At 42.1% G+C, this 24918-nt stretch overlaps 3 protein-coding genes across 3 annotated transcripts in view; all 3 read right to left on the bottom strand.

Annotated features, from left to right (window-relative positions):
* pigs (phosphatidylinositol glycan anchor biosynthesis, class S) overlaps positions 1–3122 on the bottom strand; it is a 4879-nt gene extending 1757 nt beyond the window's left edge. Inside the window, exons 1-10 of the mRNA XM_069146391.1 lie at positions 3070–3122; positions 1995–2134; positions 1776–1887; positions 1598–1687; positions 1403–1494; positions 909–1149; positions 660–802; positions 460–574; positions 210–355; positions 1–32 (exon numbers count right to left, since the gene is read on the bottom strand). The exon at positions 1–32 is cut by the window's left edge and continues 69 nt beyond it. Of these exons, the coding sequence (XP_069002492.1) occupies positions 1–32; positions 210–355; positions 460–574; positions 660–802; positions 909–1149; positions 1403–1494; positions 1598–1687; positions 1776–1887; positions 1995–2134; positions 3070–3088 (1130 nt within the window). The 5' untranslated portion in view covers positions 3089–3122. The remainder of the gene's footprint in view (positions 33–209; positions 356–459; positions 575–659; positions 803–908; positions 1150–1402; positions 1495–1597; positions 1688–1775; positions 1888–1994; positions 2135–3069) is intronic.
* Positions 3123–4910: 1788 nt separating this feature from the next.
* Positions 4911–15465, bottom strand: aldocb (aldolase C, fructose-bisphosphate, b). Its single transcript, XM_069146390.1, has 9 exons — positions 15356–15465; positions 9376–9492; positions 8459–8670; positions 7883–7937; positions 7602–7762; positions 7356–7439; positions 7086–7260; positions 6158–6357; positions 4911–6042 (listed from the first exon to the last, which is right to left on the bottom strand). The coding sequence occupies exons 2-9, from the start codon at positions 9485–9487 to the stop codon at positions 5950–5952; spliced, it is 1092 nt and encodes a 363-aa protein (XP_069002491.1). The 5' UTR covers positions 9488–9492; positions 15356–15465; the 3' UTR covers positions 4911–5949.
* Positions 15466–16450: 985 nt separating this feature from the next.
* Positions 16451–24658, bottom strand: rskrb (ribosomal protein S6 kinase related b). Its single transcript, XM_069146389.1, has 13 exons — positions 24398–24658; positions 22783–23073; positions 22586–22669; positions 22105–22173; positions 21458–21527; positions 20509–20616; positions 20165–20205; positions 19272–19299; positions 18911–19000; positions 18647–18735; positions 18310–18420; positions 18088–18201; positions 16451–17960 (listed from the first exon to the last, which is right to left on the bottom strand). The coding sequence occupies exons 1-13, from the start codon at positions 24425–24427 to the stop codon at positions 17724–17726; spliced, it is 1362 nt and encodes a 453-aa protein (XP_069002490.1). The 5' UTR covers positions 24428–24658; the 3' UTR covers positions 16451–17723.
* Positions 24659–24918: the final 260 nt, after the last annotated feature.

Here is a 24918-nt window from a genome sequence, read left to right as displayed (position 1 = left end):
TCTGGCCCATAGAAACCATTAACATTATAAACCTGGAGAAACATTAATCAAATTTTTTTTTTTTTGATATGGTACCCAACAGAACAAATTAAGAGAGCAAAATCCCTTTGCATCTAGCTATTATTGATAGATAACATCCTCACTTCTAGTAAACTATAACCATAGTCTTTAGATTACTATCATCCCATGTTGCCTTTAAATTATCTTACCATAATTCCACCCCACCGTGGAGAGTGAAATGCATTAGAAGGCACTTCCTGTTTCTTGTGGTCATTGATGTAAAGAGGTGAATGGTGGGCATCCGGGACGTACAGAAGGAAATTCAACACCGGGTTTGATGACGCAGCATTAGAGCCTGGAAATCGGAAGCAAATTAAAGACCAGACCAAAATATACCATGTTCCTTCTTTTGGCAAACATTTGAAAAACAACAACAACAACAAAATAGCAATGTTTTACCAAGTCTAGCCTCCACTGGGTTGATGACATGTGCAAGGGTGTCAGCATTGAGTGTGTAAGCACTGCGGCTGCTGTCAAAGCGTGGGTTGACTCCAAGCATGGCATAGAACAAGGTCTGTCAAAAGAACATGAGCATTAACATACAGTAGCTGACAATCTTTTCATGGTGATGCACATTAAGACACATGCACACACAGTACCTGAGAGTCAATGCTAAAGTTAGCCAGAGGGGACAGTTTTGTAACCAAAGGCTGGATGTAGGTCTGCACGGCACCCTCTATGTCCCAGTGCAGCCGGTGGGACTTTGGGTCAGGGTTCAACAGACTGAAAGTTATCTCGTAACCTAAAGAGAAGATGAGAACGAGCAGGGAACAGATGTAAAGCGCCGAAGCAGACACCGACTATGACAGAAATGAAGTCACTCCACTTTCTGGCTCATCTGGCTCAACCTGGGCTGGACTTGAAGGCTCTCATACTGTCGGCGATGCTCTCTTTGTTGCCAGGGCTGAAACGGACTCTGTCGCTGAGGGCAGCGGTGATGTCGGTGTGACTGAAGGACATCACCTGCAGCACATGCTTGAGCCGAGGTTCCAGGTGATTCAGCAGCTGCTCCAGTGTCTTTCCCACTCTCATCTGGGCACCGATACGCAGCAGGGCTGTCCGTCGCTGACCGATGTACACGTTCACGTCCTGAAACGCATGAAAGGTCAGCTGTCTTCGGGGCACCATATAATCTTCAACTCATCCAGGATGGTACAAATGACTCATTTTGTTTCAAGCTCAGCAGAAGGTACCGTAATTAGACTGTTAATAGATTGGCACTGAGCAGCAATGGCACATCACATTTAGTTAAAGAAAAATGAATAGAAAAGGTTTTACAGTAGACACGCAATTCTTTTAAAAACTAAATATATAAAAAAATAATAATCAAAACAGCTTTAACCTCGGGCAGCAGTGAAGAGGACTCTGGGATCACATATACAACCAAAGAACCACATGGACTCTCGCTGAGCCTGTGCAGAGACAGATCTGCCTCTGAAGAGGAAGAACAAGAGAGACATTACAACCTGCAGTTAAACCGAGACGATAAAATGTTAACTTCGGAAGTGCAAACAGCTGAATTTGACAGGCGGCTCACCCGCAGCCGTGGGCTGGTTCAGGGCGTCCTCCTCCATGATGGTAGCGGTGCGGTACTTTGTCTCATACCTATACGTTAAAGCCGTGTCCTCTGGAAACACAAGAATTTCGGACAACATTTTATCTCACAGGCTTCATGTTCTCTAACCGCAGGATCATAAACAGCATTAATAAATCACCATCTATCGCGCGTTCCTCATCCTGCGTCTGTGTCAGCGGGAACTTCTTCTGCTGCTCTGGTGTCACGGTGCCACGTGCAAACACAACCTCCACATCAGCACTCAGCTGGAGCTGCAAAAATACAAACAGAGACAGGGTCATTAAAAAAAAAAAAAAAAAAGGTAGATAAATTAACCACAAGATGGGACACGTGTAAGGAATGAAAGCACACAACAAACCTGCAGCTTCGCCAACTCGTTTATCTGACTGACGGGCAACCAGGCGCGGTATGTTTCAGTTGTTCGCCACCAGAGGGGCACTCCCACGATGATGACCACCGCTGCTATGGAAAGAGCAGCAAGCTGACCTCGCCTACGCTCTGAAAGACACAGAGGTTGATGCTTGAATGTATCCCACGCACATTTGTTATTACCCTGATGATGACTGAATTAATAACTTCCAAAATGATCACAACTTCCCAGAGCCCAAGGTGACATCCATAAACTGCTTGGTTTATTGGGTAGCAGTCCAACTTTTTACAATCTTGGGGGGGCAATTTTTTTTGCCCCCCAAGGTTTTTTTTCTGTGACCTTTGCCACCATTAAGTCCAACGCTGGGCTGCTATCCACGTCAGATCTCTTGTTGTAGGGGATTTTAGTGATCGATGAGCAGGAGGGTTTCATAGCAACCATGTATTTTACTCCTTTAAGTGATTCATAACTTGGGATTTATTTCTAAATGAAAAGAAATACCTTTTGTTATTTTACACACTGGCAGTCTGTCAGCTGAGCCTCCACAAAAGCTACTATGACATAACGTATATATTGACATCCCACTTTAAGACTACATACAGCAGGACAGATGATTTTTTTTTTTAAATCTAAATAGTTTACTTCTGTCCACCATTGCTGCATTTATTACAGAACAAGACTGGTTTGAAAGTTGGGTGATTAAAAACAAGGGGAAAGAGGGTGCATGTAGGGACTCTAATGTTGCAGTTAATTGTGGCAGTAAAAGATATATTAAAAACAATCATATAAGGCGGTAAAAACAGCAGGTGTTCCTGCTGCGTCTTCAGGACATCATTGCTGCAACTGTATGCGGCTAGTTAGCTGCTAGCTGCTAGCTTCAGGGTGTGCAGACACTAAATGTGGAGAAAACGACCACCTCGCGCTGAGGACGATAAATCTGTTGCACGTGTTAAATATGCTCTAAAAAAAAACAAAAAAACAAAAACCCACAGGCAACCGTTTAAATGCTGCGCTTGTGAGGAGAGATATAACTCATGAAGAAGTCAGTTATGAGTCCACTCACCCACTTCCGTGGTCGCCATTTCTGTCAGTGAAGTGAAAGGGTGCGCTCGTTCAGACGACACGCGCCGGCCTACATACGACTGACGTCAACAACAACAAATCCGGCGGTGCTTCCTGTAGGTATGAAAACGCGGTCATGATCCACATGTATGTGTGAATACGGCTCCGATCTTATGAGGTGGAAGTAGATGTTGTGATATACGCAACTGAAAAACGACAGGTTAGTTTGAGAAACAGCGACGGACAGTGACTGTCGGCACACCCGGTACGATTATCAAACGCACCGGCACAACGCGAAATATTGACAACGAGCGCCCCCCAGTGGCGGCTTTACATTTGGGCCTGCTCAGGTCACCATACGATTGTGAGTATTTCGATATGCTGTATATGTTTAAAGTCAGTAAGTGAATAAAAAAAAGGACAAGACTCGCATTTTCCGGTGTTGCTGTGTTGGATTGCAATGTATTACTGTATATTTATCATATGAGAGATGGAAGACTTAGATTTAAAATATTATATATTATATAGTTGCGAACTGTTGAACAAATATAAACCTCACAAATGTATTAGGTTACTGTATATTTATCATATGAGAGATGGAAGACTTAGATTTAAAATATTATATATTATATAGTTGCGAACTGTTGAACAAATATAAACCTCACAAATGTATTAGGTTACTGTATATTTATCATATGAGAGATGGAAGACTTAGATTTAAAATATTATATATTATATAGTTGTGAACTGTTGAACAAATATAAACCTCACAAAATATCATCTCGCCTAAGGCATCTCGTTTATAGCCTATATTTAGGAGGAAAAATATTAGAAACACCCTGCAATATATTGAAATCCAACACAGCAACACCGGAAAACTAAACCATGAAATACAGGCATCATGAATTGAAGTATTTACTACAAGTTGTCAAGGACAACCTCAGGCTGAGCAGCTTTACTGGATCACCTGGAGTTATGGGCGTTGCTCAAGGGCACCTTGGTAGTGACGAGGGAGGACACAGCTGCTCTCCTCACGCATTCACTTACCAGATTCATCACATCAGATTGTCTGTGTCAGATAAATGAAACTTTAATGGAATACCTACACTGAATGAAGCGGCTCAGTGCTGTACAGATGCACATATGGCAGACCCCCTTTTATAGTGTGGAAATCTTATTGAACTTGTTTTACATAGCTGGTAGACTCACCACTACTGGTTGTAAAAATGATATTAAACAAGCTAAAATTGGCAGGATGAATACAATCTGGGGAATCATAAAAGTGGTGCAAGGAAAGAGAAATAGGTTACTGTATATTTATCATATGAGATGGAAGACTTAGATTTAAAATATTTACTTAAGTAAAATTAGTGACATAACCCTAGAAATACTCTGCCACAAGTCCGACATTAACTCAAGTAGAAGAGCATGAATGTTACCTGCAGAATGTGCTTAAAATATCAAAATAAATGTATTACTAATGAAGAATAGCCCTAGTCAGTGTCATATTATTGGATATTATAGAAACTGAAGGTGTGTGAGAAATTTTTCTGAAAGTTAACTGCTAACTATGTATCAGATAAATGTAGTGAAGTAAAAGTACCATATTTCACTCTGGAGAAACAGTATAAGCAATTTAAGTAAAGTACTAGAAGAGCAAAAAGTAAACTACTTGAGTAAATGTGCTTATTTCCCACCACTGACTGTAACTATCGTCGGGCTTACATCACTATATAATATGATCATGTAAAGTTATTGACTGACTTCTAGTGTCAAAAATGTGATATAAATTACATCCAGAAGATGCCGTAGGTATGAGAGCAAAAACATCACACACAGCGATTTCTGATTGGTTTCAATTTTAGTTTATTTTTCTCCACTATTTGACACACCGAGTGCTTCAAGAACGATATTAACATCACAAACATCACAGTTTTCCAACACAGCAGTGACTGTTCCCCGCCGCTGACCCCACGTGTTGGTCCATTTTATGTTTAGGTCAATAGGAACTCTTCTGGTCTCCCTGTGGAGCCGGCGGGGGAAATCAGGAGGGGGAATGACACACGAGCATCACATAACACTGACACCATCACACAACTGAATACATTAATTACTGGAGGTGATTAAAAGCTAATGTTATACTGAGAACAGACACACGTCATGATTGGTTTTGAAGAATGGTAATAAGGAACATAAGAACTGAAACATGAATCCTGGTGTGTTCGTGGTTTACTACAGTACAACGTGTCTGCCGAACTCTGCTGGAGCTACGGCTGTCTGAAAGCACGACGAGCAGTGCGCTTTAGCTCAAAACATCACCTCAATGCAACATTTTCACTCTGTCTGTCCTTTTGCCCCTTACCGGATGTACTGAAACCACTGTAATAATCGGTTTGGTCCCGCTGTCTGCTCGGATGTTAGTAGAGCCTTTCAGCAATGAGCCAACATTGTGTTCTGACAGAAGCGAAACACCGAAGCACACACATGCTGACCTGGCCTGCTTGGGAGAAGATTTATCAAGAAAGGGAGAGAGGGAGGATGCACCTGATGTGGAGACGGGTGCTTAAAAAAGAGGCATGAAATGAATACTGTCTGATTATCTAGAACATTTTGAATTCTCTGAAATAAATGTTTCCACTTCAGTCATAAATTGTCTCAAAACAGTTCTGATTTGTTTAATCGATTAGAAAAAAACAAAAACAAAAACTAGCCTGTTCCCTTTAGTGTGATTTCACGTTATGTTTTTAAATACACATCTAATTTTAATAACTCTAAAGTACAGTAAACAGCGCAGGTCTGCGACTGATGGAGGAGTGAGGGGGAATAGCAGAGCAGATAAAAGACTATAACTAGGCCACGGTTCAGTGTGGTACTTTGATGTTTAGTAGGCGTGGTTAGCCACGTAGAGGGACTTTGCTGCAGCACCACAAGTTCCGGAAGACTCGTACTTGCCGAGCGCAGCCAGACTGTTCGCCTGGAGAGAAGAAAGAAGACACAAACAACTCTTATGAACAACAGACACGGAGAACGTTTCCAGTTTGTTTGACTGTGTGAGGACTCATCTGCTGTCTCTTTATGGTTTGTCTGACCTCGGCACGCTTGAGGAACTCCTCAGTGGCGGCCTTCTCGTTGTTCAGGTCTCCTCTCCAGGCGCCGAGTGCAGAGGCCTGCAGGGCGCGGCCGTAGGAGAAGGTCAGGGCCCAGGGCTTTGCGAGCGGGCAGTTGTTAATGGCATTGAGGTTGACGCTGGCCTCTTCTTCGGACTGGCCACCTGACAAGAACGTCACTCCTGGGGAAAAGAAAGTTGAGAATAAACAAGTTATCTCCCAGCTCACACCTGATCCCACAGAGTCTTTAAGCTTTTCAATTCTAATATTGGAGAGAAGGATGAGCACAACGTGACAGTACATTCATAAATTCCTCATCATTTTCCACAAAGTACCCTATAATTCGCCACTAATCTTATGTAAAACAGAAAACAGCATTCAGCTGAATCCAATAATCCAATAAATGCAACATGCATAAATATGCAAAAGTGGGAAATTTGGCAACAGAAAAAACACTTTCAAACAATAAATCGATGATGAATAAATACTGACTTGGGTATTACCCAAAATCAATAAGAAATAAGAAATATTTCCAGAAACCTATGTAAAAACTATTAAAACCCTGTAAAATGAAGCAGCACTCATTATATCGTGGTCATAGATTTATTGTATACATTTAAAATGGCGATATAGCTCTTAGGTCAAATTTGTTCTTGTATCCAAATTCATTTGCACACATTGAAGACTTGATTCCGCATAAGACATAAGAACACCTGCATGGCACACAAGCAGGTGATGCACTGGATGTAAAAAGGCTCAGATTTTTTGAGAATCCATCAAATTGATTACACACTCGATATAGGAATTGTTTCTGATTTCCAAAAACTTTAGTATCAAGTGTAGATAGTCCTCCTGTTGTACACTGATACCATAAGGATCTCACACACTGAATTATCTATCTGTGTCTCACCTGTGACGGCAGGAGGCACGGTGCGGCGCAGGGCGGTGACAGTTGCCATGGCGATCTCCTCGCCACTGTACTTGGTGGGGCAAGAGTGTCCGGCTGTGACCATGTTGGGCTTCAGCAGTGTTCCCTCCAGGTACACGTGGTGGTCTGACAGAGACTTGTACACTGCAGCTAGGACCTGGCAGCAGCGGACAGATGGACTTCCATTATCGTTTACTCGTGATAAAACATCAACTTTGCAGGACGCATACAGTGGTTTGTTCTGTACAGTACCTTCTCAGTGACGTACTGGCAACGCTTCAGGTCATGGTCTCCATCAGGGAGGATCTCAGGCTCCACAATGGGAACAATACCATTCTAAGAGACATCACACATTAATAATTTGAAACCTCTATTTCTTATTTTATAATAGATATGCAACATTAGTTTGCCTAGTAGGGTTCTTTAAAAAAAAAAAAAAAAAAAAAGGAATCTGTCTTTAACTGGACTAAATAAAAGCCATTTTAATTTCACACCGACCTGCTGGCAGATGCTGGCATATCGGGCCAGTACATTGGCATTCTCGAAGATGGCGAGCTCAGACGGCGTGGTGTCGCTGATCTTCAGCACACAGCGCCACTTGGCGAAGTCTGCACCGTCCTTCTTATACTGTGCGCAGCGCTCAGACAGCCCATCCAGACCTGCACTCCAACACATACAGAGAGCCGTCTGTCAGTAATACAGCAGGGCTTTTCTCTTGTTGGGAGGTTTTTTTTAATGATTGGGTGGTTTTTAGAGGGCGCGTTCCTGCTGCTTCCTACCTTGAGTGGTGGTCTCTCCGTTTGTTCCAGCGAGGGGCACAACACCTTTATCCACCTGTACAGAGAGAAACAGGGGACATGTGTCATCAGAAGTCAACTTTCACCGAACAAACGACCTCAGAGCTTTTTAGCCTCTTGTTCTCGCAACCGTTTTGTCCTCACAACCTGCTCTGCTGTTATGGGCTTGGTCTGTGTGTGTCCAAACATGCTGATAGCGAGGCAATGTTTTCATATACGGGGTGAGAGCCTTTCCAGTTTTACCTGCCAAACTGATGAGGACTGCCTGCTAAACTGAAATACTTGGCTGTAGTATAATATCAACACAGTAGCTGTGGGGACATCCAAAGCCAGACCAAAGAAGGCTGAGCTTTCAGCGCTCCGGCTGTTATGTTTTAGGAGACTCAGGCTGAGCATGACACCTGATGTAGACAAACAGCCAATAGCTGAAACCAAGTGAGGCTACAATTGTAGAAAAGTGAGAAAAGAAGCATTTCTGTAAAACAGAAAGAGGAAGAAGCTCATTAAAACGGACTTTAAAGCCAGATTTATAGAGGTGCAACACTGAGCTCTGCATACCTTGATGCCGACAACAATGTCGCGGTCTTTGATGAGCTGGGCGAAGGAAGTGCCGTCGTCTGTGTTCTGGTAGAGGGTTTCGTGGAAGAAGATGACCCCTCCGATACAGCTGTCCATGCGCTGGTCGGCTGTGAACAGCAGCTGGCGGTAGCGGCGCCTGTTCTCCTCCGTGTTCTCAACCCCGATGGGGTTTAAACGCTTCGCCATGCTGCCTGAAAACAACACGCACAGACAGACAGACAGACAGACAGACACACACACACACACACACACACACACACACACACACACACACACACAACTCAAATTAAGACAGAATTTATTCCCGAGTACAAAACTGCACAATTTTGGATGAATTCAGGCTTTGACACTGTTTTCTATAATATTTAAGACTATTTAGTTGATGTTAGCCAATATATGAAAATCATTGATTCTCATCTGCATATTCAGATGTTTTAATTACAGGTTAAAACATGAATCGATTATTATTCTGCAGCAATTTTGATAATCGATTAATACCAACAGTCATTCTTTGCTTGCAGTTTCTCCACCATCTTGGACAGTGATTGGTGGAGGAGTGAAGGGGAATAGCAGTTAATCAATTGTTAATATATCATTGAACCGACACTATTTCACAGTCAGCAGGGCAGATGTTCACATACATGAGTTTGAACCCGCAATCCAGCAGACTGAAGATGATCTCTCCAATAATGAACAACTGCAACGTATGAGACCTCTTCAGTGTAAGGAGAAAACGTTCCTGATGATGTAATACACTGTAAAATATGTGTTGTATATTCAACAGACAATGTTCCGAATTTGTTTCTTAACAACATCATTTGTTTGGTGATGTACGTGGTGACCTTTCTGGTGTGAATGTCAACGCGCACACACCAACGCCACAAACACACACATACCGGTGGACTCATCGGCTGCGAGGATGCCTTTTCCTGGAGCGACTATCCTCTGAGCGATGTCCTGCAGCTCCTTTTTCTGCTCAGGAGTCAACGCGGGATACTGGTGAGTCATGGTGGCTGAAAGAAAGAGAGAGAGAGAGAGAGAGAGAGAGACACATTGTTTTACAGAGAGTCGACCTGGACGACTGCCCCGCACTGGTCTCACTTAATGTCCCTCTACTGTCGACAACATGGCTACCTCTTCTCAGGGAGGGTAGGTGGATTGGTAGAAATGACTAAATTCCTACAAGATGGCACTGAAAGTCACACAAGACCATGGATACGGCATGTGTGTGTGAGATGTGATGAAAGACTATGAGCAGACAAGATGCTACCTGCTTTATGAGAAATGCTTCCTCTTTATTCATACGGTTTGGGGTTTGTTTTTCTTGGTTGGCTGGACTGCAGAAACCGTTTGGCGGTAGCAGCCGCGCTGTCACGACGTGCTAACGTGCACGCACACAGGCTTCAAACCAGATTATTCCGTTCCCTTCCTCATTCTGCCGTAAATAAGCAGTTACATAACCCCGCCTCCCCCCCCCGCCCCACAGAAGACAGAGGGGACATTACGCAACAACGCTCCTATAGACTCTGCTGCCAGTCCTCATTATAGCTGCAGGACTGGATGCAGCTCGGCTCGTTTCCCTCCTCAGCAACACTCTGCCTCCCCGTTTGCCTCTAATGTCATTATATGTCTCTGTGGTGCCTTTTTTCTTCTTCGCTATGATGAATATTTGACTTGTTTCCACTATTTTATCACCCTGTCTAATGTAGTGCTGCTGCTTTGGGGCTACTGATAATATCTACTGGGTATAGATGAGCGCACAGTAAATTCTCACTAATATTCTCACTCTCACTGACATAGAGTATGCCAGGGAACAAGCTGTGACTTGTCTTTGTTCGAGTGCACCAGCTTCCAGCGAGCCACGTCACGGATTGTGGCTTTGTTCACTACATCACAAGTAGGTAGGTATTTACTTTATTAAGTACACTGGTATGTGCCACAATTATGGATCAGCTATTAACAGAGTCTAAACTACAACCTGGATAACATATGTGCATCAACTGTGTAATGCAAAACAAAACAAAAAAAACCACATTGATAGGAGGGTGTAGCATGACTCAACAGGTACCTCAGATGACCACTGAATTCCTAGTTGAGGCTGGTTTGCAGTGGTAGAACACAGCCCGGCATACCCGGGATCCTCTGTGTTAATCCTCAGCTTAAAGCTGTGAGATAACAACCTTTAGAGCACGCACTGGCCTCTCAAAGAAAACCCTGGTCAGCTACCACAACACAAACGGTAACACGTCCTACTGCTTATACTACATGCAGGGGAAATTAGGAGAACGTGTCCTCGAAGGAAAACGTGTTTTCGACCAGGAGTATAAGCTGCATGCAGACATCTCCAGTGAATAAAAGAAAGTATTTACACTTGATAAAGGCCTGTCTGGGGGAGTAGGCAAGTGTTTTTGTCTGTGCTCAGCTCTGCTCCACTGACAGCCAGACAAAAATCATGGTCAGCAAATACCTGCTATCTTTTGTGAGGCACCTGCGTGCTTTAACAGTTAACTTTCACTGACTTTTGGTTCCAATGTGAAATCTACACTTTATGCAACGATTAGTCACACAAAAGGGAAGTAAAAAATAAATAAATAAGTGAACACTTTAAAACATAGATGTCATCCTCTCAGTTGGAAATGAAGCTCAAGCACACGAGGCCTGGAAACGTTTTGAATGACATACACAGTAAATATTGCCTGAAGGCGGAGAAAGAATACTTTGAAGGACACAGTGTGTCCTCCCTCTGACATATGGACAACCTGGGGCAGGTTTGGTGGCAACACACCATTTAAACTTAAAGCTTTGGCTGTTATGAAGAAAAACTAAATTGAATTTAAAACACGACTTGTGTAAGTGTAAGGTTTGGTTGACAGTGTCAGTTTTCAGAGTCACTATTGTGCACCATTATTCAACAACCACAGCAGGCTTGACCCTGACCTCTTTCTACCTCTTCATCCTCATACAGTAGCCTTGGCATTGTGTAATGCTCCACAGGTAGAGGGCATGTTGCTTCTGGATGAAGGCCTGGTTGTTACATACAGTATGATGTAACTTCAGCTTCTGGTGGTCAGTGTTGTTACATACAGTATGATGTAACTTCAGCTTCTGGTGGTCAGTGTTGTTACATACAGTATGATGTAACTTCAGCTTCTGGTGGTCAGTGTTGCTGCACAGTTTGCTGCTGCTTGAGGAACCCAGTTACAATATGAATGTCGTCTGACTGGGGCTTTCTTACTGTGAACACACTTGGTAGGTGCACCATACCTTTGTCTCATTGGTCCATCCTTTAGATATAATCCACCCACGGGCATGCAGGAACATATTTTAGTTGTTATATGGAATTCATGTTCTCTATCTCCAATTCCACAAACTAGGAGTTTCCCGTGAAAGACTGCTTACTGAGAAAGCTGCTTTAGTTGAACTGGTGTGCACACTGTCTGGCCTGACTCACATTGCAACTGGATTTCAGTTCTATCTGGACATTAATGACGCTAAAACCTGAATATTACACTTGCTATCTATTGAAAAAAAAACACAAAAAAACAGGAAGAAGAGTTGCAGTGAATGTCACACACAGGAAATACTGATGTTCGTGTTTGCTATTTTAGTGTCTGCTCCCTATGTGTCCCCCGGGAATGCTTTCTGTCCATGGAGGAACATTATCATCATGAGCTGCAGGCCTCAGCTTCACAGATGAGACAAACAAAAATAAGGAAGTCCATCATACTGGGCGTAGTGTGTTAGTGGGAACCATAATGAAGATCCAATCAAGAACAAAATGGAGGCTTTTCGCTGTAATTAAAACTGTCTGGCGGGCTTTCTTCAGTGATTGATAGAGTGATTCTCACCCAGTGATTCAGTGAACGAATCATTGAATCACTGAGTGTAGTGGTTCTGCACAACACAGCCAAGACCACATATTTATTAAGTGAAGCACCTGTTTCAACATTTATTTAGTAGCTGTGCTTACTACTTCAGCTCACCAATTTCCAGGAAGTAACCCTGGAGCCAGGCGAGTTTTTTATTCTGATACTGCGCAATTACCACTATCTTTTTTGAGCAAATATTAAAAACATTATTAAAACCAACTAAAAAGCTTTGACAACACCGTTGTTTAAACTTTTACAGGAACTACAATATAGTGTGTTTTAGGTGAAGTAAGCTTATTGACCCTCTGCTGTAGCTAGCACATCCTGGACACCCATCATTAACCTATGCTATAAGATCAGACGATCTTTTAAACATCAATCTCTTGTAAACTATTAATCTAATTTGAAAATGATACTATTTTGCTTCCTAAAAGGTAGTTCAGTATTGCAAAGCCTGGAGGGCACCATCTGCCTTGTCAGCGAAAATGTCACTTTGACGTGATTTAAAGGAGCAGCCTTCAGATGCTGTTACCTCCCAACCGTTGGTGATGGTTATCTTAATGCTCTGTGCAGGCAGGCGACCTCAGTGACCAAGGACATCACTGCATGATTTGACAGCTTTGAAATGACCGGCACTATATTTTTGGGTTTGAGCTATTTTAGAATAATCTCCATCAGCATAAGGCTGTTTGAACAGGATTGAAGTTGAGAATTTCTGGAAGGACACGACAGATAGAGAAATCTGAGACTATTATGTAGACATCTTAACTTTATCTCCGTCGCTGCGTATCTGTGATTTTGACTCCAACCTGTTGCACAGCGACCCGCCTCAACAAGGCAAACACCATTTCTGCACTGCGACATCAAGATGTGACAGCCAACTCCCTGCTGTGTCACGCAAAATACATGTTAAAAACTTGAGAAGACATGCGAGTCTTATCGCTGCTATTTCAAACAAAACTGTGATCACACGTGTAAAACACAGCTCAGAGTCGTCAGACAGTAGACCAGACACACGCAGACGTGCATTACATGGAAGAGGGAAGTAATTCACATCGAATTCACATGTCTATCATTCAGATTTCACACTGTGATACAACTATTTGACTGAGGATCAATTAGAACACAGTTGCAATCAATTTGAGGGACAAACTAGTGTCTATTGTTTGTCTGAAACTTAACCATCGTTTGTCCGATGCGTCTATCTTTCGCCTTAAAAAGGACCAGCCCAGGAAGCAGTCAAGAGATCACATATACATCGACATCAGTATCTACATCTAGAGCGGTTGTGCTGCAGCTGGTCTTCTTTGAAGCATTGCTGCAAGCATTAAACTGCATATTGTATTTAAGACTTGCACCCTATGTTGCTTGGTATCGATAAGGCTGCAGGAGGGGACTGAGTGGGGGAAATTACAGTTACGATATGTATTGATAGTTTAAAGTAATAAGCATGTGAGGAGGAAAAAAGGGGGCCATCTGAAGATGAAATTGCTTCGCCTGTATCATTCGGCACCTTGTTATTTTCTCTACATTGCAAGCTGCGTTGAGCTCTAAGGAGGTGAAATGGCTCTGGCGGGGGCAGCACTAGTCAAAAGTAAAAAGCCTGCTGGCAGTGCTGCGTTTTGTTACCACACGGGCTGCAGGCCTTGGCACTGACACACGTCCCTGTATTTGGGCTGCTTCTATCTTCTTCAGGCCTTGATGCAGCAGCGCTAGTAGGAGCACTGTTACCCATGCAGCTCACTGACACAGGAGCCTGCAGCAGATGTCAGGGCTGCGTGTGTGTTACAGTCCAAAGAAAGGTTGACACTCGTGAAAAGGTGCGGGTTACACCACAGCAACATATCCATTTTAAACACGGGTAAAGTAGGATCTCCTTTTTTTTTTTAGGAGGATAATTTGAATATATGTTGGGTTTTCAAGGCGTTCGGAGAAGAAAAACATTGGACTAGAGTGAAAGGAGCAGAAAAATGTTGTGACAACACAGTCTGTCGATGTAAGAATACTATTAACAGGAAATAAGCACTATTACAAATGTCACGTACACTCTGTTGTTGTGTTACGCCTATGATGTTTACATCCTGTACAAATAACCTCCAATTCATGAATCAAGCTCCATATTTGTTATTGTCACACCCTAAAGATGAAACAATTAGTGGATTAATCAATTGAGAGAAATTATTCAAATAAAAATTTGCAATAAAAAAAAAAAAAAAAAAAGAAAGAAATTCAAACATTATTCGATTGCAGCTTCTTAAATGTGAATATTTTCTGGTTCTTTTAGTCCTCCATAATAACCTGAATAACTTTTGGTTGTGGACTGATTTGGAAAACGCTGATTGACATATATATATATATATATATACATATATTATTATTTTTTTTTACCATTTTCTGACATTTTAAAGACCAATCAAGAAAATAATTGAAAGATTAATCAATCATGGAAATGATCGTTACTTCCAGCCCGAAAAAACGTGCTGCTTTTTGAGTGTTCCCTCAGCCCGCCCTTCCCCCAGTCACATCAGAAGGTCTACGTGCTGTGGCTCAGCTACACCCTGAGAGGACACCACCCTCCCTCATCACCTACCACTGCTGCTGCCCGCAGTAACATCCGAAAGGTACACAAGTTTAAGCACAAATACACTTAACAAGGTTGCGTCGAAGAGAACTGAAAGGTGACGCAACAGGCTCTCCTGCTCCACTTCCATCCTTGAAGGTCATCATTTTTACGCCCTTCCTGCTGCGCATTTCGACGAAAAGGGCATTTAAAAGAGATGTTTTACAAAAAACTGTAAAGTTGAAAAGTTTTCTGTAAGAGTTAAATGAGCGACAGAGGCGCCAGCGGTGGCTATTACTTTACAGCTAACTAGCCTGGAAGATGAAGTTAGCTTTAGGTTCTGCAGAGCCGCGTCGCATCCACCATCGTCGATATTGTGTTCATCGTCATTTCTATGAACAAATAACGCGTGAAGAGCGTCCGCAGCCGGTATGGGTTGATTCTTACCTGCTGACGGATGTCGTAGCGGGCAGAGAGCAGATGAGCTGTGTGCGAAGGATGCGGAGCGGTCTCCTGTTTCACTGGTGCAGCGCAACGTGACCCTTACAAAGCCCACGAGCCGGAGGCGGAGCCGCTGCGTCACAGACGAAACGCCACTCCGTCGCATGCGCACAATCGCGAGATGGCGTCACAGCTGAGAGCGTAATCACGACACGAGCATGAGTCTGCATATTGACTCTGATTTCACTTCATGCCCAGAAAATATTCGGTTTGATTTCGGTATATGGAATTGCAGTAAATCGAAAAAAAAAAATACTTCTAATCTCGTCATTCTCTCAGACAAAAGCTCAAAATAAACACGTGTTTTTCATGTTCTAAAGCACATTAGTCTAGTATATGAAATATGCTACTTTTAAGTTTATTCAAGAAAATCAATGAATAATAACTACTATAGAGCTAATGGTAAATGGCCTGTACTTGTATAGCGCTTTATCACCTTTTGGTCTCAAAACGCTTTAACATGGTTTTTCCCATTCACCCATTAATGAGAGATCACCATGCAAAGTGCTGCCATCAGGAGCACATTCACACACTGATGGGAGCAACTTAGGGTTCAGTGTCTTGCTCAAGAACACTTGGGCATGTGGACAGGAGGAGCTGGGGATTGAACCACCAACCTTCTGATTAGTGTGCAACCCACTCTGCCTTCTAAGCCACAGCCATCCCAATATGTAATGTTTGCAAATCATACTGCAAGTGGTGGAAGAAGTATTCCGATGATTTACTTAAGTAAGAGTACTGCAATGTGAAATACACCAGAAGTCCTGAATGCAAGTTTTTACTTCAGCATTTTTTTATCTAGGCTATTTTAGGTTCATTTGGGATCTGTAAGTGAATGACAAATAAATGTGGTAATTAGTTCCCTACCTTGTCAGAAACTGGAAAGTACAGGTTCCTCAAACACATACAGCAAAATGTGATTTCTTAACCGACAATAGGCACACTGTGTTTCTGACAAAGCAATGTGGCACAGCAGATGATGGGGAAAGTGAATCAATGCTGATTTTCTGTTCACAGACACAACAAATAAGCAGAGCACTGTACAGTAAGAATTTAATATTTAATTTGTGCTACATTGTAGTTACAAAAATACATAATAACATAACATATAACATCAAATAGCATCCAAAATATTCATATAAACTTTATAAAGAGGATTATATACATAAGTATTTTGTGACCAAAAAAAAGCAAGCTCAGTGCCGCTCATTCTGGGTACACATCAACCAATGCTTTACAAAATCATAATATAATCTGGTGATCAGGTAAGTGCATGAAGGTATGATTACTGACTAGGGTTACGGCAGACTTGGACAATAGAAAAAGCCCTGTATCTATCAAAATGTTAGCTGAAGATAAAGAATACTGTTGGTCATTCAACTCTCAGGCCCAGTTCAGCCCTGGCGCCATCTCGGAGTCAAAACTAAAGGCTGAATGGGAAACCAGCGAGTGCTCACCTGAGTCACAGGTTTCAAATGACAAAACTAAAAAACAATAGGGCTTCGCACCATCGGTGCTTGGGCCCTAATGAGCCATTGAAGGCATCTTAATGTGATGCTGTGATGCTTAATTGACATATCACACAGGAAAAGAGACTTTTCTGCTGCTACAGAATTCAGGCAGCCGAGGTCAGGTTTGGGAAAGGTTGTACCACAGCATTAATAAAGGTACAGAACAGATTTTAAAGTGAAGATAACAAAAAAATGAGGAAAGGAGTTTCTTTCTTCTACTACAACCCCAAATGGTTTCATAATCATGCAACATGAAAATAACAGCAAAAGTTTAGAAATCCACTATTTTCTGAAACGTTTGGTTAGATTTCTACTTGGATACAAATAACTAAAAAGATAAAGAAATACAGTGTACAGTGATCAACTAGAATGACTTTTCCACATCGGTGAATTTGATAGCATTCGTACACTGTGTATTAACAGGACAGTCATGACCAGTTACTTGAAAATTTAAAGTAGATTGACAAAAGCGCAATCTTCCTTGGACAACTGTTGAGCAAATCGGCTAGGAAAGATGCTCAGTGGAAAAAGGCAAACAAGTAAAAGAAAAAATTGTGCACAGAACATCAGAAAATAGCATAGAAACTCGTTGACACAAATCATTTTTACTCAAATGACTGATTCCCCTCGAAACTGTATGTCGAATTAAATCAGAATCAGAATGTTGGCTTTTACAAAACAAGACGTTTTACAAGGCGCACCGCACCACACCTGTGTGTTAGAGTGAGTCATTGTGCAGACGTGCATAGATGTAGGCTTTTACCTTTAGTGTGTCAGTACCCACACTGTAAACTCAAAGTCCTTCACACAAACACTTCTCTGCGGGGACCTTTTTCCTGAGCAAGCTGCAGTGGGAGTGCCGGGCCGGGCAGCGGCGCAGCTGTGTGAGTGTGTGTGTCGAAATCCAGCTGTGTGTCCGGTGTGGCCGGAGGGCTGAGGAGCGCATCGTAGTCGAAGCCTTTGAGAGGCTGCAAGGACAAAGTGAGGCCCCGTCGAGCTTTGGCAGCTCGGTCTGGTCTCTCTCTCAACTCAAGGATCACCTGGAAGGTGACAGGGAGGAAACGTCACTTCACTTTTTTTGTAATTTTACATTTCTTTTTCAATAGTCATGTTCATGTTTACAGTTGGCAGGGTAACAAAACCAACCACCAACATCCAGACGGTTACCTCCACAGGCTGACGCTGTAGTAGGGCGAGATCAAAAGTTGTTCCATTTAAGAAGGTTTGGCGTTTAAAACGATCGAGGGTCCTCAGCCGGCGGCAGGGAGTTTTGCACAAAAGCTGGACAGACAAAGATGTATAGGTTACGATATGACATTCAATTAGCTAAAATTGCAAATATATATAGTCAACGAGTCACAGCAGCATGATAAAATTTGGTGGAATCACCTCGGTTATGAGCAAGGCAAACGGGGAGCTGAAACTGAATGGCATTTCATACGGAAAATTCCTCACTTTCCGTAGCATACTGCAATGGTCTGGCTCTGGAGTCACAGGGAACTGAGGGCAATTGGAGATACACGAATAGGAATAATTCAGGGAGTTTGAACATGTTAAAATTTGACAGATTTTTACACTTTTACATGGCAAAACACCAGCACTTAATTTGAATACAATCTTGTTTTTACAGTCAAATTCAGGCTCAGCCTTGTCACTGAAAGAGTAATTGTGAGTAATTTCTACTCATCATGCAGGACATATATTCCTACTGGCAACAGGAGCTCACCTTCCCAGTAACCAATGAGAAAAGCAGAATTCCCAGTGACCACCAATCAGCTGCATGGTTGTAGGGCCCACCACTCAGCACCTCTGGGGCTGCAGAGCAGACAGAGCATGCTCACAACACTGGACATACAATATGTTTTTACATTTAGAAATTCCTTTCTAAGCATGATAGAATTAAAATTGATCAAAATGTTTATACATCCGAGCATCTGCACCTTACGCAGGATTAGCAACAGAGGAGGAAGAGATTGGATGTTTTTCTCACCCATATATTGGATGGTTCCACAGATGGTAAAGGCTCTTCCTCCTCTCTCCAGGCGACGGGACAAACCAAAGTCAGCTAACCGGAGGTGTCCTGGAAAAGACCATTATCTCTAAATCAATATAAACATGTGGCATGATGCTCTTTGTCCAGATATTCTTCATCATGCAGTTACAACAGATACAAAATATTGACATGTTTCATAATAATGTTCCCTCTCAGGGCGAACAGATGTACTGCTTGCGTTGAGGTGTATTACGTGACAGCTGTGATTGGTCAGGATGTTCTCTGGAAGCTTCTGTGCTTCTCCTGCATACAGTACCAGAGCTATGCTGCTCTCTGCTGGGGACAAGGTTTTACTCACCATTGTCAGTCAGCAGGATATTTTCCATCTGTAGAAAAAGAGGGCCAAAAAGACTGAATGAGATTTCACTCTTGTTCACTGATGTGCTGTAAAAACTACAGGAAGACAGAGAATATTGTAGCAGATTTTCCTTAGTTTTGGGGTTTGTATGCTGATGATTAAACTGAAAATTAATTCTCAAGTTACGTCATATTATTAGTGCAAAAAGAAAAGTGATACAAAACAAAAACTGCAGCCTATGATAGCAAACTTTGGCAAAGAAAACTGCAGCTGATTAGGAAAAACAAATTATGCACTGTACTGTTAAATTCAATGGTGCACTTCAATAAAATTCTGCTTCACGAAAATATAAATGTATAAAAAAAATGTGTTTTGTTCATGAAGCCATCTAGTCTGATTATTGTATGAAATAGCTAGGTTATAAAGTATCTAGTATGTGAAGGTTTTTTACCCAGAACTACACAAAATATTGGTGAGTAAGATAAAAACAGAAATAGACTTTGAGAACGTGCAAAACAACTGCTGAGTTGGCTCTTTATATATGAAACATGGAAGTAGGGCAGACAGCTGGAAAAAGCTTGGGAGGTGAGAAAAGAAGCATTCTTTTTTTCCTTCTGCAATTTGGGACACAATTTATTTTATGTTTTACTCCAACATGTGTTAACTGAAATGATTTAGTTATACACATAATGCTATAATTTATGTGCTGCCTTTGGGTTTGTATCTGTGCTAATGGGACAATATCTTATACAATTTTTGTTGAAAAATAATTGTACAATATCATTAAGGACTAATATCATCTCTAATCTTTTGAATATAAGAGGGACTTTATTTTACATGCACGATTTACCAGAATAAACTAAATAAACTTGTGAATTTCCTCTGTCTCTTACCTTCAGATCTCTGTGGATGATCCCAAAGTCGTGCAGAAAGCCTATGGAAAAAAAAACAGCACATAAAACGTAACCATTGGACTTTTAAGTCCAAGTCTCCCCACTGGCATACATAAAAACCTGGCAATGCTTTGTTGCAGTGGGAGATCCTATGAGACCTCATCTAATTTTAATTAGACCTCCATTTACAATTACTTACAATTAAATAACTATAGCAACGTTCATGCTGACACTTTGAATTAATTAGGATATATAAGGAGAAAGGTGAGGTCTACGATATGCATGTAGGTTCATGTCCTTAGTTTTATAAGCAGTATATTAGTATTATTTTGTAGCATACACACCAAGCGCACATCCCAGCTCTGCTGCGAATACTCGTACAGTGTCCTCTGTGAAATGACCAATCATCTGCCAGTAGGTGTAGAGGTCTCCTGTGCTGCAGTAGTCACACACTTTGGGAGGAGAAACGGCATTAAAACATGCCTCTGCATTACAGTGTGAGATGTGAGTTGTAGTGAAGGTCAGCGGGAGGTAGAACACACACAAGTGATAGAAATCAGGAAAGAGAAGTGTCGTCTGGAAGTGAAGAGCGGAGAGCATAAAACTATCTTCCTCTACAGACCAAACAGGCAATTTACAGCAGTTTTTTTTTTTCCAGGCTGTCAAGCACATAGCAAATGTTCAGAAGCACTTTCAGATTTGTTCATAGAAACCTTCATCATGGTAAAAATATCTGCCTCAGCTGCAGTGCAACACAGTCACAAACCTGATGAAGATTTCGGCCTGTAAATAGCTGTTCAATATCAAACTAAAGAGCAGCAGCGATGACATAGTAATGATTTCCACCCTCTACATTTATGGCTCTACAGATGTGATTCAGTGATGATTCACAGTTTAACCAAGCAGTGGCTTTCGAATGCGACAACATCTGGTCTCTGGGCTAACACGCTCTCTTTTCACAGAGGGGGGGAAGGAAACAAAGTGGGTCACACTTTCTGGATCACTGGCTGATTTGGAAAAAAGGGTAAATGCTCCGGAGGAAAGGGAAAGAGGGCGAAGCAGCTACACGATGCAGAGGAAGTGGTAGACTGGGGTTGCAGGGTTGTGGGGGTCTGGTAAAGTGTCTCTAGGTGGTGTACAAGCACAAACACCCAAAGCTAAAAGACTTGATAAGAGGATTGTGGGTAGATCCTAGATGATGCTACCAGGGCTGAGGTGAGAAAAGGTGGAGTGAAGGGGCCTTTGGTTGGTGGATCTGGGTTGGATTGGGTCACTCATCTATGGCTGACTCACTAATGAAGAGGTGGCGTTGCGTCTGCCAGCAATCCTGCAGGTCATGGACAAATGGGTGGCGGATCTGACGCTGCGGGGCAAAGGTTAAAGGTCAACCGGAAAAAGCTTAATTCTGACCACTGATCAAAGAGAGAGCGATACTTTCTTTCCATCCTCAGTGCAACCACATTTTCTGGAAGATGACCTCAATCAGAACTTCAGTAACTTCAGGTCTTGTTGGTGAAATTCAAAGACTCAAAATCACACATGAAAGTAGTTAAAGTTAGACATGTTAAAAGCATAATTTCTGAGGGAAGGGCGACTGATAATACCTAAACAGTTTTTCACATCCTAAAGCCAATAACCAAGGGTCTGTTATATTACAGTCATAATACCTTCCATTAATAAATAAATCACAGACATATCAACACATCATCTGCATACAGAAGTATTTCATGGTATTTTTCACCAATTTTTATACCCTAAGTATTTTAGTCAGATCTTATAATAATGTCAAGAAATTAAGCACCTATTCATGGTAGTGTTTTCATATTTGGATGTTGTATTGTCAATTTCTAAAGCCCTATGCTTTCAAAGGAATAAACTGAAGTCTAAAAAACGCTTTCTAAAATCAACAAACACACCAAGATTTTCAAGGCAGTACCCACCTGGACTATGACTTCTTCTTTTGACTGCTCTAAGACGCCGAGTCTTATAATCTCTGATTTAGGTATAACCTGTTGGCACACACGGGACAGTCATGACTTTGATATTAACAAGAATATGTATTACAGTTTAAGTTTCCAACAATGATGTAATTGGTGTTTGTGTTAAAGTCCAGTGATTGCAGATAACTGAGGGTCCTCATGTTCATTAAAAGCAACTTTTTAGTTAATGTCAACAACGTCATAGTCTTTAAAAAGGTTTTCCCAGAATAGAAAACTCTGTGCTTCTTTTACTTTTAAAATGTACAAGCCTACAAATAGTCACTAAAAAGAAAAAATAGCATTGGGTCAAAACCAACTCACCCAGCCTGTCATCCTTTCAGATTTAGCTCCTTTGCATGCAACACTTTAAGGAATTAATAAACTGGCTGCTCTTTCATGCCTTTTTTTAATCTGAAATGTGCGATTCAGTCCGAGCACTCACTTTGACAGCATATGTTTTCTGTTTGGCCTTGTCCTTCACCTTCAGAATGGGTCCAAATGAACCTTTGGCGATGTAACCCAGCACCTGGTGAGGCGAACAGAGAGAGAAAACATTACAGACAAGCCAGGTAAAAAAAAGGTCATATTAGCACAAGTATTGCATTATGCAGACACAGCAAGCAAGGAACTGAGGTCTACCTGAAAGTGTTCATGCCCAGGGATGGTTCTATGGGGGAATTCAGGCAGGAACATGGAAATAAACCCAGGCAGGCTCCACTCTGCTCTCAGCTTTTCTGGTCCGACACCAGCCAACCTCAGGACGTGCTCCGGGATATCGGGGGCCTTGCCTTGGAGCATTCGACGCTGGCCCAGACGCAGGGCAGTTGGGGCCAGGCGACAGAGGCCTGCTGGGAGAGACAGGCCCATACTGGAGAGGAAGCCACGCCATCCAGAAGAGAAGTGCTCATCCTCCTTCCCCTCTGAGGGACTCTGTTATGGAGACAGAGGAGGACACATGAGAAAAGCAGTTTAGCAGAGGGTGCTGCAGATGTAACATAAAAAAAGTTTATTCTTGTTATTATCCTGAATGATTATGGATCATGGCAGTGAACATGTTTTAGGCAAGGAGGTTTGAAAAAGATCCTTTCACGTATAGAGATAGCCTATAACAGGACAGCAGCATTTATACTTTTATGTTTTAGCCAACTGCTCGAGTCTTAAATTGACAAACACTGTTAATTCAGGGCCTGTTTTACGCAAGGGCAAGTATGAACACTTATCAAGGCAGGCATGCACTGCTAAAAGCAATGTTGTGCTTTACTTGACCTTTTGGGATTTCAGAGCCCAGACGTCACGAGGCAAGGTGGTGCAAGGCATGCAGGGCAGAAAGATACCTTTAAAAGATATGCTTCACGATTTAAGCAGGTAAAGTTCCCTAAGCATTGCTTCATATTGGCACACTGTGCAGCTGCTTAGTGCAAACACAGTTCCTGTAATGTTGGATTACATCATGTTCCCTAATCTGTAGCTCTATTTAAGCAATTGGACAAACAGTAAGCTATAGCCCACATTCATATAGTATAATTGAATTCTCCTCCTCCTTCCACAAGATTACCCACTGTGTGATTATTGTTTGTATTTTGCAGCATGATCATTCCATCTTCCCCCTCCGACCCTCTTCTGTGACTCAACAACAGGGAAAAAAAAAAAAAATCTTTGTCTACATCCAATCAGCAGTCAGTCGGTCACACCCCCCCCCCCCAACCCCCCTGCTATGCAGCCTTATGCTGCATAGCAGATCTGATGCTCTGTGGTGCAAGATGTGTGTAATCAGCCATGCAGGATGTCATTATCATCTGAGGCACATTAACGGACACATCTATAATCACTCAGCTGAAATGACTTTCATCAATAAAACATTCACTTGACAACTAATTTAGAAACAGTAAGTGTCCAAATTTAACTTGGACGTTTGTTTAAAGATGTTGATTTGCCAATGGATTGTAAATGTCGATACCGGAAGCGAGATAATCGCGCCTTCAATGTAAAAGCGTAACACCAGAGAATATCCTGTATTCAGTTATATCAATAACTATTATATCAATAACTTTAAAAAAATAAATAAATAATAACAATGCAAATGTATTAGACTTCAGTTTACACAGACCTGCTGCTAAAAGAAAACATTGGCACACATCATTCAGGATCGTCACTGTCAGGTCGTTATCACCTGGACACCAAAATCATCTCCATGGAAACAGGGAACCCCGTACGTGCGTCACACCTTAGCAACCAGGAATTTCATTCAACTCACCTTCCTGTTTTTACTGCCGTCGGCCCCCATGAGTGTAACAGGACATCAGCACTGTAACCTCAGTGCGACGTCTGCTCCTCATCCAGGCACTCACACCGTACTGTGCGCCATCACCGCGGCCAATCCACAGTCTCACTGCACTACACGCAGACTAATTTAAGGCTCGGAGAAGCTTGGTAATACTCTTAACAATGCGCAGGTGACCTGGGTGTCCGGTGCAAAATGCGGTAGATGTTGCGACATAAAAAAAAACAAGTTAATCCGGAGTATGGGCAACGTCAGCGCAAATCCGCCCACATTTTTGCCATCCAATGAGACGGCAACCAGGTGGATTTCAGCTCCCCCTGCTGCTCAACGTAATCAGAGCCGCAAACACCATTTACACATAGTGAGTTTCTGTTAATGTTTACATCATTTGCATTGATTTCTGGTTTACGAATAAGAAAACATAGAATTTCTCATTAAAACTCTGGATGCTTTCTACCAAGACATTTGGTGATAAATCTTCAACTGACTTTTGC

The sequence above is a fragment of the Embiotoca jacksoni genome, unplaced genomic scaffold, assembly GCF_022577435.1.
Source record: "Embiotoca jacksoni isolate LCO1_2020_lvr unplaced genomic scaffold, fEmbJac1.0.p SCAF_13, whole genome shotgun sequence".
Lineage (NCBI taxonomy): Eukaryota > Metazoa > Chordata > Actinopteri > Embiotocidae > Embiotoca > Embiotoca jacksoni.
The sequence above is the reverse complement of the archived record's forward strand: the minus strand, read 5'-3'. Positions and strand labels throughout refer to the sequence as shown.